Source organism: Nicrophorus vespilloides, unplaced genomic scaffold (genome assembly GCF_001412225.1).
Source record: "Nicrophorus vespilloides isolate i.1.1-1 unplaced genomic scaffold, Nicve_v1.0, whole genome shotgun sequence".
Taxonomy (NCBI): Eukaryota; Metazoa; Arthropoda; class Insecta; order Coleoptera; family Silphidae; genus Nicrophorus; species Nicrophorus vespilloides.
In genome coordinates this window covers 25,391-41,145 of record NW_017095903.1, presented here as the reverse complement: position 1 = coordinate 41,145, position 15,755 = coordinate 25,391, and the positions used below count along the sequence as shown (strand labels likewise).

Here is a 15,755-nt window from a genome sequence, read left to right as displayed (position 1 = left end):
TAACGGAAGATAACAGAAAAAAGGTAATGCGTAAGAGGAATCGTGGGGTTTATACCTGAACAGTGGGACGGGATACGCCTGGGCCGGGCACTTTAGGGTCAGAGACGTCGCGACGCCTCCGTCCAGCGTCTGGATCTTGGAGGTGCCGGCCGTCCAACGAGGCGCCACCGTTCCGACCGGTTCTACTCGGAGAAATGCATGTCTAAACTTTCGTTTCTATGTGTGATTTACCTGTACGAGGGGACAGGGTACGCCTGTGCGGGACACCAAAGAGTAACGCTCTTCATAGCCGTCGCCACAGTTCTTGAGAGATCACCGGACGTGAGACGCGGTTGCACCGTTCCGACCGGTTCTACTCGGAGAAAAGTGTGTCTAAACTTTCGTTTCTATACAAGATTTACCTGTATGAGGGGACAGGGTATGCCTGCGCCGGACACAGAAGGGTAACGCTTCCCTCATCTTCGCCGGTCGCAGTTCTCGAGAGATCACCGGATGTGAGACGCGGTTGCACCGTTCCAACGGGTTCTGCGCGAGAGAGAGGAAGTGGAATGACTTTTACTGAGCTAATCAACACGTCTTATAATCTAGATGGTATACCCTTGATTCTCCTTTAATAATATGAATAAATATACCTAAAATTGGGTGTTGGAAACGCCTGAGCTGGACATAGCAATGCAATGTTCGATCTCTGCGAAGAGTCTACTGATGGTAATTTTTGGGCATGCGGTGGAACGCGTCCCATGGGCTCTGCAAAACAGCGAAAGACCCAAAAAAAGATTGGTAAATGAATGGTTTGTGTTACCTTATCATGGGCACGGGGTACGCTTGCGCCGGACACAGAAGGGTCAGACTCTCGCCTCGCGACGCCCCGAAGGACCTCGAACTGTCCGTGGTAGGGAATTTCGGAAGGACACTGCCAACCGGTTCTGATAACCAGCGCACGAGCAGCACAAGATAAAAGAGTAGAAGAGATATGAATGAGAAGGGGGGGGATGCAAAAAACGGGAAGGCAGTAGCAGTTAATTGTCGAGTGTTTTGTTTTTTAGTACCTTGTGAATGGGACGGGGTATCCTTGCGCCGGACACAGAAGGGTCAGACTTTCATCGATCGCGAACCTATTTTCCTTTCTAATTTCAAGCGGGAATTTCGGCAGAACGCTCGCTACCGGTTCTGTACAATAAACAAAACAAATAGAAACCGAATCCCAATCAGACTTACCTCTTCATCCTCAACAACAACAACAACAACACCAGCCGTCATCATCATCATCAACAAGAGTAATAATGTAACACGCGTAACCCCGCCACCGTCACCGCCTCTTAAACTACGGGAGGACGAGGGTACCCAACAAAAATCATCCACAAATTAAAAGAAAAAGTAAATGAAAACGTAAAAGGAAACGAAAACGACAAGGTTGAACAGCAAAGACAAGCAAAAAAAAAAGGGTAATAAAAAAGGATTTGGAACGAGTGCACGAATCATCATCATCCATTAATTTAACAGTTGCAACCAGACGACAATACACAAACACACCCATTCAATCTGAAGCAGTTTGCAAACAAAACGACAAAACAAATAACATGTCTGAATGGAAAGAAAATAACATTTCCATTCTAAATCCTAAATATATATATATTTCGTATCATCAATACTATTTCTATCCCTAATTTAACTATCTTGCTTCGCTCGTCTATATATTAATCTATATTAATTATATTTAGTTTACTTTAACGCCTGGTTACATCATATAAAGTAACAGATCTGACGGAAAGCGAAAATCAAAGGATGCAGCAGTAATTTAAGAGAAACTAAGAGATTCGTTTGCTCTCTTACAGGGAAAGGAGAGGAGGAGGATTAGATGAAGGAATGGACAAAGACGCCGCGACCACAGAGAACAACAGCACAATTTCCGCGCAGCTCGAATTAGATCAGTTAAAAGTTAAATTTATAAAAAGTAAATTGAAACAAAATTAGCGTAAATGATATTAAAATTATGAAATTATAATTGTAAAAAAAAGTGAGTAAGAGAGCGCGCGCGCACGCGAAGGACACACGACACGAGAAGCAAGGGTACCCTATCCCAACATTCAGGCATTTCTGGGGGCTTGGACATTATAACAATAAATAAATAAGCAAATCGGAGCCGAGATGAACGCAATCATATCTTAATCTCGCTCAGATTTACCTATTTATTTTTGGAGGGGGAAATAGGAAAAGGAACATTACCACGAATATTCCTTCTCCCATAACCGGGACGATCTTCCATCCACCATCAAACGAAACAACAAATCCAAAAGAAGTTTACAATTTACAACATAATTTTCGTAATAATCGTATGGTGTTTGCAAGACATCCCACAATTCAATATATCTGTGGACTCGATCGAAGATCTGAATCGACAGACATAAAAGATATATATATAGATTTAGTTAGCGAATCGCGATGAGTCAAGGACGAATCTATTTTCGGAGTCCTTCCAAAACTGATTTTATATCCAAATTTGTAATGCAGACGAGATGATTGATCGATTTGCTTTGAATTGAATAGAATACAAATTATGACTTTTCTTTTTGTTACCGATCAATGATTTCGATTAATACTAACTAAATCTTTATAATCGTTTTGTTCTTCTATAGATTTGATTTGTGAATTTAGGACTTACCGGTGATGACGAGACGTCCTTTGGTTGCGCTGAGTCTTGTTTCTCCGGTGAGACGATGCTTGGTGCGGCATTGGTAAGATTTGTATCCGTCCTCGGGTCCAACATCTCTGATGTGAAGCTCTCCGCTCGGAAGAACCAAATATTTGCTATCTAAAATACACACACAAACACATATTAATATGCAGTCCGCATTAACCACAACTTCAACTACAACTAATTAACGGCAATTAAAAACACTCGAGCACTCGATTATTATGACCATATTTACGGAACGCGAACGGAAAAGTTAAACCGGAACCGGACTTAATGTAACTGAACCTTTTTCATTCATTAATTCATTCATTATTCTACAAACATCAAAATTTTAATGGGTCGATGACCCTTATTCATTTCATTTCTTCCCCCCTTTTAACAAACAAAAGTTATTTCAATCAATTACATCATTAATCACTCTTCTTTTTTCACTTTCAAATTTAAGGTCAGGAATTTCGCGCGAATTATCATCGCGAATCCTATGCAAATCGAGTCCTCGTGTTGCTACTACTATAAAAAAAAACAACCAAATTGAATACACTATTGTGCAATCCCAAATAAACAAAAGACGACGACGACGACCATTGTTGCTGAAGAGACGTCTTGATTAATTTGATATATTCAATATTCGTTATTCATTTTTTTCTTTAAACGTACTCGATTCGTAACGCATACTTGAAATTGCTCACGCTCACGTTATAGATATATTAGCTAATAATGTTAGTTTATATTTCGTCGTCGTGGTCGTAGTAGTCGTCGTCGTTCATTTATTTATCTATATTATGTTTACGTTACTTTGACGATGTATACATAATAATTACTTGTTATTACAAACTACGCTCTTGTTTCTTTACATTTATTTGCAAAAACCGCGATGACTTCATACGCCAAATGCAACGATTACGCAAATACAAAAGAAATATTCTAATTTTACGAATCTTGAATAGATTTGTTCAAGTAATATATCGTCAAAGTGTCGTGTTCTTTTTTTTTACTACTCTACAACTAAATTAACTACGAATGTTAGCGAAGCAATTAAATTAGGGATGGATGGAACGATGGGATGCGAGGAAGGGTCTGTGTGGGGTTCAGAGAGAGGAGCGGAAAGAAGGAATCAAATTTCAGTCCCAGATGCAGATCTTTCGTTTCTTTCGTTTTCTCTATTTCGTTCTATACCGACGACGGAAATCTCGAGTCACCAATTACGAAGGAATAATCAACGCGTCGGAAGAAGATCAGATTCGAACCAACAAGATACGTCCATCGTGCAATGAATTCGCAAACGAATTGTATGTTTTTAATTGTATGAAATGAAGAAGGTGTGAAGATTTAGTATTGGAGATATAGAGATTATTATTGAAGACGAGAGAGAGAGATAGAGAGAGAAATAGAGACGCACCGTAGTTGTTGTTCTGCTGCGGTCTGATCTCTTTGGTTCCATCCTGGAGCCAGGATGTGACGGACACGTAATCGCTAACGAAACTGGGAATGTGGCATTTGATGACCGCCGTGTTTCCATTCAGAACGCTCTCATCCATGACATTGGAATTGTACACTTGCGAAACGACTGCAAAGAAACACACTGATACTAACAAACACGTAACAAACAGCATGTGGCCTCGACTATAGACACAACCAAAATTGGACGTCCTCCGTCCTCCTCCTCCTCAGTCGATCACTAAATATTCATTCATAAACTCATAATAGAATGCGAGCTATTAATATTGACACGACAAGATGCAACATCGTTAACCATCAAGTTGGAAAGAATGCGCAAAGAAGGCCGAGCGTTGTTTCGATTTTCTTTTGTCCGATGTTGCGTGAAAGAAAACAGCAAGGGCCCACGCGAAAAATGGCCTTTGCGTGGTGAGAAGAAACAAAAGAGTTGCTGTTGCGATGTGGGTCAAACGAGAGGCAGAAAGAAGAAAAGTGTATGAGAGAGAGAGAGTGAGAGAGATCTGTGTGGTTGTTTTGTTTGTTTGTTTTTGTGTTATTTGCCGGGGGGATGCAGATATGAAAGAGGTAATAATGGTGGATCCAAGTGGGCGGAGGAGAGAGAGCGCGCGCGCGTTCCCGCACATGAATGGTGGATGCAACAGGTGCACCATACAATAATAATATTATTAACACCATGGCAACGAACGAACGAACGAATCAGCTTCTACTTCTTCTTTTGTTTAGTAATGTATGATTATTACTACTACTACCGTAATCGCGGTTGCCCGGTGGCAGATATCTATTGTTATCGGTGTCCTGCCACGTGGTGACGTCGACGTGGTCAGAGACGAACGATGGGATCTGGCATTTGAATACGGCCGTGTTGCCCTTGATCACGAAGACGTCGTACACTTGGGCCTCGTAATACTGATTCACGACTGGAACAGAAGGTAACATGATCTCGTGTGCACGCGAAAAGAAAGAAAACAAAGACACACATTAAGAAAGTGGAGGAGAATAGAAGATGATATGTTTTGGAAGGATGTTTGCTTCTTGCTTCTTGTAGCAGGCATCACGCTAACCGTGTTGTTGATGTTGATGTTGTTGTTGTCTTGTGCTGGGAAAGTCCGGTTCGTAGGTGAACGTAGATCCGTCATCTCCAATCCATGCTTCTATGGCAACGAAATCGGTGACGAAACTGGGCACCAGACATTTGAGGATGCCCGTGTTGCCGCGCAACACGAACTCGTCGATGACGCGGCTCTGGTAAAACTGCTGAACGACTGCGGTGAATGAAGACATCGATTCGAATCAGAAATACAAGGAATCGAACTTTACGAAGAAGACCAATTACGATCACACACACACAAGATTACTTATCTCAGTCATAAAGATACATTCAAGTGGATAGCGATTAAGGGTAGAAACGATAAGAAACGGTGGAGTGTTTAATCAATAAGTTACGTTCTGCAAGGCATGTTCTAATTATATACTATTCGGCTGCTTTTTTATGTACCGAAATTCGAGTCTAAGATGTAGGTGTTTCCCTGCGAATCCTGCCAATTCTCTACGGAGACAAAGTCCGAGACGAAGGAGGGCACCTCGCATTTCATGACCGCAGAATTTCCGCGTATAACGTACTCGTTGTCCGCCTCCACTTCGTACGACTGCGCCACGACTGCACCAGAAGAAAAAAGAAAAAACAACAATACACACAAAAGAGAAGAAATGCAGCTGAGATCAATGAGAATAGTCTAGACGAGGAGGTCGAGATGCGCGCACGAGAAGAGATCGAGAACATGTGGATGGTTTCCATTTGGGTGGAGGAGGAGGAGGAGAAGGAAGCTGAAAAAAAGAAAGTACCATAATTTTGAGACGATGAGGAGTCTCGTCTATAAGTGCGTCCGTCGTCTGCGATCCAGGAATCGATGAGAACAAAGTCGGCGACGAAGCTGGGTATCTTGCATTTCATGACGGCGCTGTTTCCGCGGATGACGTACTCGTTTTCAGCTTCCGTCACGTAGTGCTGGGCCACCACTGGATGAACGATGATCGATGATTGGGTGGATTGAGGTGGAGGAGTAGAGAAACGGAGGCAAAGAGAAAGACATTATTATCAGAGAGGCAAAAGTACCGTAATCTTGAGGGTTGTTGTTGTTGTTGGATGATGGTGGAGAGGCGCGGAGGACGGTTCCGCGCTCATCCAACCATGCCTCGACGTACACAAAGTCGGCGACGAACGAGGGGATGCTGCATTTCAGCACTGCCGAATTACCACGGATCACGTACTCTGTGAGGATCTCCGCCTTGTAGAATTGGTTCACAACTGAAATTACCCAACTGAAACTGTGAATACAAGAGAGAAAAGGACGAACGAAGACCCACAAATGCACGCACGCAGATGCAACAACAAACGATCTCAATTTGATAGGGATTAGTTAAAAGGGCAAGAGGTATAAATGGTTGCTTTCAGAATCAGAGAGTACCGTATAGGTTGGAATAGGTATATTCGCGTTCGTCGCCTCCGACCCAGGCTTCGACCCTCACGAAGTCGGCAACGAAGGACGGGATGTTGCATTTCAGCACGGCCGTATTTCCGCGTATCACGTACTCGGACACCACTTCCGCCTGGTAATACTGGTTGACGACTGCAAGAGAGAAAAAGCACGGAAACGGACGAGAATCCCAATAACATTCATCAATCAATACAGAAAGAAACACACACACACACACATTAAGATCTGAGAATTGGATTCGAGGTATTGAGGGATGATACATAGCAGTTGGAAGATCATCATCCATTGTGATGAAGTGATTGTGATCAAATGTACCGAAATTGGTGGATTGTTTGGTCGGATCGAAGGCGTTTCCATCGGTATCCGTCCATCCGACGACCGTTACAAAGTCTGCGACGAAGCTGGGAATTGCGCATTTCAGCACCGCGGAATTTCCACGGATAACGTACTCGTTGTTCACCTCCGTCTGGTAGTACTGCTGGACAACTGCAAATCATTCATGCATGCGCATCAAACGAGAGAGACAGAGACATATGTGAATGAGGTTTGTTGTGGTGGTGTTCGTTGGAGCGAGTGGGAGAGCCAGATAGAATTAGATATACATCTAACAGAGAGTGTTGTGGAAAGGTACCATCTGGGGCTCCGGCATAGAAACTCTCCCCTTGATCGGTGTGCCAGGATACAACTGCAACGAAGTCGGCGACGAAGGACGGCACCTGGCATTTCAGGATCACCGAATTACCGCGGATCGCGTACTCCTTGTTCACATCCGTATCGTAGAATTGAGCCACAACTGCAATACACCACAATTCGAATACCCTCAACAATGTACGACACAAAACACAAACAATAATAATAATAATGGCAATCGTCCATCCTTCCTGGTCATAATACTGAAATTCCCTGAAAACTGCTTGAAGAAACAGCAAAACGTGATTAATTTTTAACACACCGTGCATCAAACATACAATAAATTGACTTTAAATTAATGAATCACTTTACGATGATGATGATGCTGATGATATTTGATGCACAGCTGTTGTACAGAGGAGATGCTGGTGACGAGCGTTACCTGCACGAACGTTGACATCCCTGGAGTTGATGGAGCCGACAGAGTTCTTGGCGAGGCAAGAGTAGACCTGGGCGTGCACCTCCTGACGGTAGTCTTCCGCTCGGAACGGAAGAAAGACGAGATTTCCGTTGGCGAGGACGTTGCGAAGACCGGGCACGTTGCCGACGGCCGTTCCATCGCTGCGCACCCAGATGATCTCCGGTAGAGGATTACCTCTGGCGCTGCACTCGAGGACGGCTCCAGTCGTATTGGAGAAGTCGACGCGATTCGGCGGTTCGCGCACGAACACCGGACCATCGGTGTTATCCTCGGAAGCACCGAAGACACCGATCACTACCATCATCATCATAAACACAACCAACTTCATCATCATCTTCGTGGGATGATGATGAGTCTCGGAAGCGGATGCAGCACGAAACAGCATCATCGCTCTCGGACGCACGAACAACACACACGCGCGCACTCTCTCTCGAAGACGTAATTAGGAACACCAATCTGGAAGCAAAAAAAATACATATTTATAATTAATGCTTGTTTTTTGTTTACCTCTCTTTGATTGGAGAGGAGAAAGAAAAGCGGAAGCGCGTCCGGGGACGGGCGGAACAATTGCGCACATATTTCACTTGTTTACATCTATAAATACTGCAGGAGATGGAGCAAGAGGAAGGAAAAGAAAACGAGGCAATTCTATTCAGAAGAAATCGAGATTCATCTCTCAGCTACAGTTAATTATAAACCAAGAAACAACACCTCTTAACTCTGACACAAAGAACCTCATCATCGCGACATGAATCTCCACTATCTTAAAGTATAGTTTGGAATGTTACTTAAACAATAATCAATCAATGATGCAAATTAAAAGGAGCGACGAGTGAATTAATGATGACGACAATCGTTGCAAATATGGTGATGATGTATACGAAGATGGACGGTTTTTCTTTGCTTACTCTATAGGAATGATATCGATGCGAAACGTTGAAAGAAGCAATGCTGTAAAATCTGCACTAGAAACGAGAAGAGAGCCGTCGCTCGAATTATGCAATTGAATTCGATCAACGACGATTTCGAAGAATTCTTGACGCGACGCGACGAAAGGATATGATCCCATTTATTAATCCAATTTAAAGACAAAAGGGAGGAGGACGCAAGCAACGAGTTTAGGGTAACGCCCCAGTCTATATAATACACAGAAGAAAACAATCATTTGCAGCAACAAGCAATGTTTAATTCATAATCTACGTCCACCTCTTAATAATCAAACGTACAATTCGAAAGAGTCAACTAGTGTTGTACATAATTAATATTTCAAGGTGCACCAGTTGCTTGCCGTCCGTCCTTACGTCCGTCCATCACGTAACGCATTTATACAAGCAAACAAAACGACTACACGAAATTAAAATCGTTAAACTTCTTATTCTTCGCTTAATTCCAAGTACTCGAGATGGATTTAAATTTCTCATTCAACTCACACGCTTCGAAAATGAGTATTAGTAATCGAAACGAAAGAAGGAGTAGCAACGAATTTTTGGAATTCCTACCTTTAAAGCATAACAATTGATAAAAAAAAAACGGTTGCAAGTCAAAATTTCCACGGCTAACACGATATTATGTAACAACAGCTGGTAAAGATTCGAATTACAAAACAGAAGAAGAAAAACAAATTAATGGTGTTACGGAATGCAAGGCCTTCTTGCTCCGAATCGGAGGACGAAATTTGTTATCCAGATGTGCGTGTGCGTGGGAAGAAGTGCGAACGAAAAGGGCGCGCAAACGACGACGTTTGGTCCGTGCGGATTAATTAAAACCGATTGACCTCCACTTCCGATGACCCCAATTGATGTTAATTCCATTTATGTTATGCTATCATCGTTTCCGAACGTTAAAACACAGAGGAGATAAGAGGAATAGAAAGATAGAAAGAGAGTGAAAAAAAAAAAGGAAGAGGTTCGCAACGACAACAATGATCGTCCATGTGGAAATTGGATTCCATTCATTGCATTGTTTACAATCTCACCATGGCGACGGTAAAGCGATAACCCCGGGTGTCAGTTGCTTAACAACGCGCCAAACAAACTTGCAATAGAGAAATCACCAAGGAATATTTTCATAGATGACATGACGTGATGAGCGTTCGAGCCAGGAAGAAGATAACCTCCTCCTCTCATCGTCTTCATCTTCGTGGTGAGTCTTATTCAGAGTGAGCACACTCTATGCTCAAAGCGTGCACACACACAAAGAACCGTGGAGGAGGATGAATGTATTTCGTAACAACGAAATGAAGAAATAAAGAACGAAAGCCCTCGGAACGATAATTCTATTGGACTATTTCCATCCACGGAATTGCCGTTTATTTAAAGCATCGAGAAGAGGATGCGAAGAAGCAGGAGAAGAGGGTGCGAAGACCGCCCGTTAAGTGCAACCAGATAAAAACGAATTAACGACCTCCGGTTATTAGCTGCGCGCCCCGAACTTTAAAGAAGACGAAGCAAAGATAATCTTATCCATCCGCAATAGGGAATCTCCCTCCACGAGGAGGGTTTTTTGTTGTAAATTTAGAAGAACTTCTTTCGTTCGTTCTTCGCTCCTCTTTTTTTCTTATTGTTCTGATGGCAGGTGGCCGGACAAGAAAAAAAAGAGGAGACGAACAGCTGCTGTACCATCGGACCTTCTGATTCGCCCATCCGCCCATCCGACAAAAGAACTTTCTCTCTCTCTCTCCAACACACACGCAGAATATAATGTGTACAGGTATGAAATCGAATAAACGAAGAAATGGTTCTGATAAAGAGATTATTCTATTTTCTTAAAGAAGAAGTGATTGCAGCACGAACTGCGTGTCGCCTCTTTTTCCAATTCGCTCAATTGTTAATCATCAACGAGCGAGATGGGACCGAGACGAGAATTAACACTAATTCCTTTGAATTGACGGCGAGCTGCGAAAATCGTACACTACAGAGGCGAGAAACACGTAAACAAATCACAATTCAAAACTAACAAAATAACAGAGACACTTATTTCTCAAAACAAATTCTTCGAGTAAAATCCTCGTTATACAACAAGAGAATAAAAAATAAATCATATAGCTTAGTAAACATTTGTATGGTTTAGTTTCTGGTATAGTATGAATGGTGATGATCCTTTTTGACGAGATTTACGATCTGTGAAATAATTGTCGAGTCAGGTAGATTTGCAACCGCAGGTATAATATACACATACATGAAAATGGACGTGCACTTTACTACTAGTTCAAACAATTAATCAATTGTTTGTGTATGTGAAAGGGAATCATTTATGTGATGTGGAGTGACTCAAAAGAGAAGAAAAGTTTCATTGTAAAAAGAACGGTTGGATTAATTGAATCGAGTGTTCTTTTTTAATAAGGATGATTCATTTAGTTTATGATCAATAGACTCGAGTTAAAATTAACAAAAATGATAATTATACAGAGGGTGCTTTGTTATTCTAATCAAGTAGATTTGTAAATTAGTCATTCTCGATGATTAAGTGCGGCTGGTTGAATGAAAATGGAAAGAAAACGAAACGCAATTTAAAAATAGATGTGTACGGTTGAAGAGCGGAATTTGCATTGCGGATGGCAGGCAATGCAGCCCCGGGGGCGCTCTGACTAACGTCGAAGGTGGCGATGACGATTATAATAACAATTGCAGTAGCAGTAATTGTACTGTGGGGGATGTAGGAGGAGACGAAGACGACGACGACGATTCAGATCGAATTGATGATCAAAGCCACCCCGTGTCAACGTTTTCGAGGTTAACGTTTGCGAGACAGGGGCGTCGGATTTGCCAAAATAAAAACAATAAAAAAACAAAACAAATAAGAAACGTTAAAACTATATAATAAAAAAAAAAGAGACGTGAATAAACAAGGAAAAGGGTCGAACTAGAGAGAGAAGGAAAGAGAGAAAGAATGCATCATCATGATCCACCCTGCCCCTCGACGCGCACGTTGCATCAGGGGTGGCGTTTCTCGAGGGGAGGCGGCCGTGAAACGCCAAATCTGTTATCGAATGGTCGGTGAAAAAACGAGATGAAAAGAATATTGGAATAAAAACGAATGCTTACCGGAGTAGAAGGCTGCTGCTGGCTGGCTACTGCTGCCCACTGAGAAGTTGCTAAAAAAATCCTATTCGCACACTCTGCGTGTACGTAGAAACACGCACAAACGCACCACCACCCGAACTCAGTAAGAACTGCAGTTAACTGCGACGATGATTGTTGCGGATTCTGCAAATTGTAATGTAACAACAACACACCGGTAAGGGCAAGTGTGCTGTGGTATTAGTACTCTTCCACTTCCTCTCGCAAATGCAATGCAGATTGCACACACACACTCACTAACGCGCGCGTACAAAAACTACTACCACATACACAGAGGGGGGGAATGAAACGCACTTACACGATCAGTCCGGCTCGGACAGAAGAACTCGAATGTGAATAATCGCTGGTTAACGCGACGACGCAAGGTCTGCTGCTGATTCAACTTCGGCGCGATCCCAACGCCTTCCTGATGTCTTCAGAGCGAACGCGGAGAAGCACGAACTACGCCGATCGTCGCCACAAGACGCCCCAAACAGCGATCGCTGCCAACCCCAATCCTCGACCGCCCCCCAAACTTATACGACACTACAGGCAACCGCAATAACACAATTTCTTCGATTGGCTGCCCTTTGCGCAATATTCAAATTCACAATTTGGCAGCATTGTTTCTGAACAAAGTTTTAAAAATGTCCTCCACGTCCGGCGACAACGATATCAACATAGTGCAATTATTGGACGATTGTCGGGTCGCGGATGAAACTGTTCGCGAAGATGAGAGCGATTCGAACGATGCGATCATGTGTCTGCTGTTCAGGAACGCGAGGATGTCCGCCGCTTACTACAGGATCAGCGATAAGATTGTAAGCAACAAACAAACAATAACAAATGAAACAAAAGTCAATTTGTTTCAGCTGTATTTCGTGGAGGAGTTGATCGATTTTCAACCGCACTACTCTCACGCCTCCGCGATCCTGCGTGAGGTGAGACCGGTCCACGTGCTGACGCTCGGATCGCCCTGCGATCATTTCGTAAAGACTCTGGTGGATATGATGGCCGAGCAGAAGGGGGAGGCTTCCTCCAATACATCGTCATCCCCGTCGCACCGCTCCTACGACCTGAAAACGATGCCCGACAATCTGAGCCTGCTGCCATCCAAAGAATACTGTACGAATATTATGAAATATTGGTTTGGAATACTTTTGTAACTGTAATTTGCAGCGCACGTATTGTGCGAACACCGGGTGAAGGCGCTGCACACCAGGTCGGAGGCGGAGGGACTCTCGTACGAGGAGCACCAGCTTCACCTCCAGTCGCAGTCGATCAACTTTCAGATGAAGCTGACGGTGCACGCGCTCGGTGCCCTCGTCAAGTTCGTGGAGAAGCATTGGCACCAGCTGAAAGGTGACGTCGCCGGTGATTTAGTCTTTTACCATCTGAAACGATCCACGATGTGAGCAATACGAATCTTGCATTCTCTCGTGTTAACGTTGCGTTTGCAGATCGGATCACGTGCTGATCGACGAGATGACGTTCAATGCGCTGCAAGTGTTCAGGACGTTGAACCACGACGCCAGCTTCAAGCGCGGATCGAATTCGACGTCGCGCGAAGGAGCGAGCCTCTTCAAACTGCTCTCCCAGCATTGCAGATCGAGTCTGGGATACGTGAAGCTTAGAAATCTGATGGCCACACCGACGAATAACGTGCGCGAATTGAAGAAACGATTGGATTTTATAGATTTCGCGCGATGTCCGTCCAGAGCAGCATTTATCGACGCCCTCTCCGAAGTCATCAAGAACGTGTCGAACCTTAACGTAAGTCCCTTTAATTGATTGATAGATACATACAGATTAATGAGTGTATGTGTCTAGTCCATCTTTACAAAGATTCAACACTCCAGAGGAACGAAGCGCGATTGGAAATTGCTCTACACGGTGAGTAGATATTTGAGATAACAGAAACACTGGATAATTGCTGTGATTAATCCGAAGACGATTTACAACGTGCTGTTTCTGAACGAGTTCTGCGCGACGCACAAAGATGAGGTGGAGATCTTCTCGGAACTGAACGAGAAGGTATCCGCATCGCTGTACGGCCTCGAACGGAGCATCTACAGCACGCTGGACTTTAAGTTGCAAGCCTCGAAGAACAATCGACCGGCGATCAAGGCGGGCCTGGACGTCGATTTAGATGAGAGTAAGTTTGCTACTTGCGAGATGTAATGTAATTATTGTTAATTGTGATTCGTTGCAGAGAAGATGATCAAAGAGGATATCTTCAAGAGGGTCACAGTTGCTGCCAACATCGTCGTCGATCAGCTGCCTGCTTTTCTGAAGGAGTGCGTCGTTTGCTTCATCCCGGACATGGGGCACGTCGTCGCCGTCAAGAAATGGGATCAGAATTGCGATCCGCGATCCATGCACGAATTCGGTTTTCAGTACATGGTGTGTATGGTAGCAGGTAGAAATGATCCCATTATATAAATAATATATCTTTTTCGATTTGCATGCAGTTCGAATTGAACGACAACTACCATTACAAGAACGCCCTATGCCAAGGTAATTGTGTGATATTGTAATAATGGTTTGCTGAATGTTGTAAACACATTGCAGAATTGGACAAGCAGTTGGGCAATGTAATAACCGATATTCTGGAGCACGAGCACAGGATCATCGAGAGACTGGCGGATTTCGTGCTGCGCTTCAACAATCACATCCGGGAACCTCTCGATGTCATCGCTCTCATAGATTGGTACTTGGATGCAAATCCTCTCTTACGTAGGTTGTGATAGTTCGATTGCAGTTTGATATCGATGGCGAAGGTTTCGTTTGAGAAGGGCTACGTGCGACCGCGCTTCAACGATTCCAACGTGATCGAAATCGTCGGCGGCAGACATCCTCTGCTGGAGTTGACGGACAGCAATTACGTGAAAAACGATTACGCGTCCGGCGGTGCAAGCAAACCAATGAAGATCATCACCGGGCCGAATTCCAGCGGTAAAACGATCTTCTTGAAGCAAACCGCGCTGCTCGTCTACCTGGCGCACATCGGATGCAATCTGCCCGCCTCCGATGCGAACGTCGCGATCCTGCACAGCATACACTCGAGGATGCACGCAACCGAATCGGCGCTCCTCAACCTCTCAGCCTTCGCCATAGATCTGACCCAGGTACGGTGCTATCGTTCACCTTTCTTTTAACTTATCTTTACTGTTTTGCTGCAGATGGCTCGAGCGTTGCAGAACGCGAAGCGCAACTCGCTGGTGATGATGGACGAGTTCGGGCGTGGAACTACAGGCACCGAGGGTCTGGCTTTGCTGCTGGGAGCGCTCAGGAAGTTCCTGGGACAGGGCTCCTACTGTCCGCACGTGGTGGTCTCCACGCATCTGGAGTGTCCGGAAGAACTGTTGGATGGCAGTATGATCGATTATCTGACGCTGGAACACACCAGGGACCCGAACGACGACAGGATCGTCTTCCTCTACAGAGTGATCGAAGGAAAGGCACCCAGCTACGGACTGCAGATCGCCTCGTCCGTCCAACTGGATGCGGATATCGTGCGACGGGCTCAAGACTTTTTGCACGATTTCGAGTCCATCTGTCCGCAGCCGTCCGGCATTCCCGAAGGCTACGACGAGGAATCATGTTCGACATCCGACTTGTTCCTCAGAACCATCAAAATTCCGGACCTGAGCGACTGAGATCTGCATCGAATATTTTTCCAATTCATTTTCCACAAGTTCAATAAGTTTATGTTTAAATTGAAAATTTGCAATTCTGGTCGCCTATACGATAATTTCAAGTTTTACCATTGGTGACAATTTCAAAATAATTTAATTTTTGTATATTTTTTATAAGGACACTCGTTAGGTGATCATTTAGTGCGGTAATTGTTGTTAAAACATTGTTATTTATCCCATGAAACGACTATGTTGCATTGCAATTGAAGCAAGTGAGAGATGTCGAGATATTGCAACTGC

The 15,755-nt window shown here is 43.9% G+C and overlaps 2 protein-coding genes across 51 annotated transcripts in view; one reads left to right on the top strand and one right to left on the bottom strand.

The window, feature by feature from the left end:
* Positions 1-12,226, bottom strand: part of LOC108568273 (Down syndrome cell adhesion molecule-like protein Dscam2) — a 50,219-nt gene extending 37,993 nt beyond the window's left edge. For 16 of the 50 annotated variants that reach the window (XM_017929424.1, XM_017929280.1, XM_017929322.1 and 13 more), the window contains exons 1-4: positions 11,803-12,226; positions 7,721-8,215; positions 5,215-5,415; positions 2,663-2,812 (exon numbers count right to left, since the gene is read on the bottom strand). In XM_017929424.1, coding sequence (XP_017784913.1) covers positions 2,663-2,812; positions 5,215-5,415; positions 7,721-8,147 — 778 coding nt within the window. In that variant the 5' untranslated portion in view covers positions 8,148-8,215; positions 11,803-12,226. Of the gene's footprint in view, positions 1-55; positions 183-231; positions 353-632; positions 748-1,049; positions 1,171-2,662; positions 2,813-4,094; positions 4,263-4,902; positions 4,972-5,214; positions 5,416-5,648; positions 5,727-5,995; positions 6,170-6,266; positions 6,459-6,618; positions 6,781-6,963; positions 7,135-7,279; positions 7,442-7,720; positions 8,216-11,802 lie in introns of those variants that run through there. The other 34 variants (XM_017929543.1, XM_017929500.1, XM_017929561.1 and 31 more) reach the window with 24 other exon arrangements.
* Positions 12,227-12,415: 189 nt separating this feature from the next.
* Positions 12,416-15,502, top strand: LOC108568253 (mutS protein homolog 5-like). Its single transcript, XM_017929230.1, has 11 exons — positions 12,416-12,638; positions 12,690-12,942; positions 12,997-13,228; positions 13,278-13,590; positions 13,648-13,710; positions 13,768-13,972; positions 14,030-14,220; positions 14,289-14,334; positions 14,389-14,527; positions 14,579-14,945; positions 15,000-15,502. The coding sequence occupies exons 1-11, from the start codon at positions 12,465-12,467 to the stop codon at positions 15,474-15,476; spliced, it is 2,460 nt and encodes an 819-aa protein (XP_017784719.1). The 5' UTR covers positions 12,416-12,464; the 3' UTR covers positions 15,477-15,502.
* Positions 15,503-15,755: the final 253 nt, after the last annotated feature.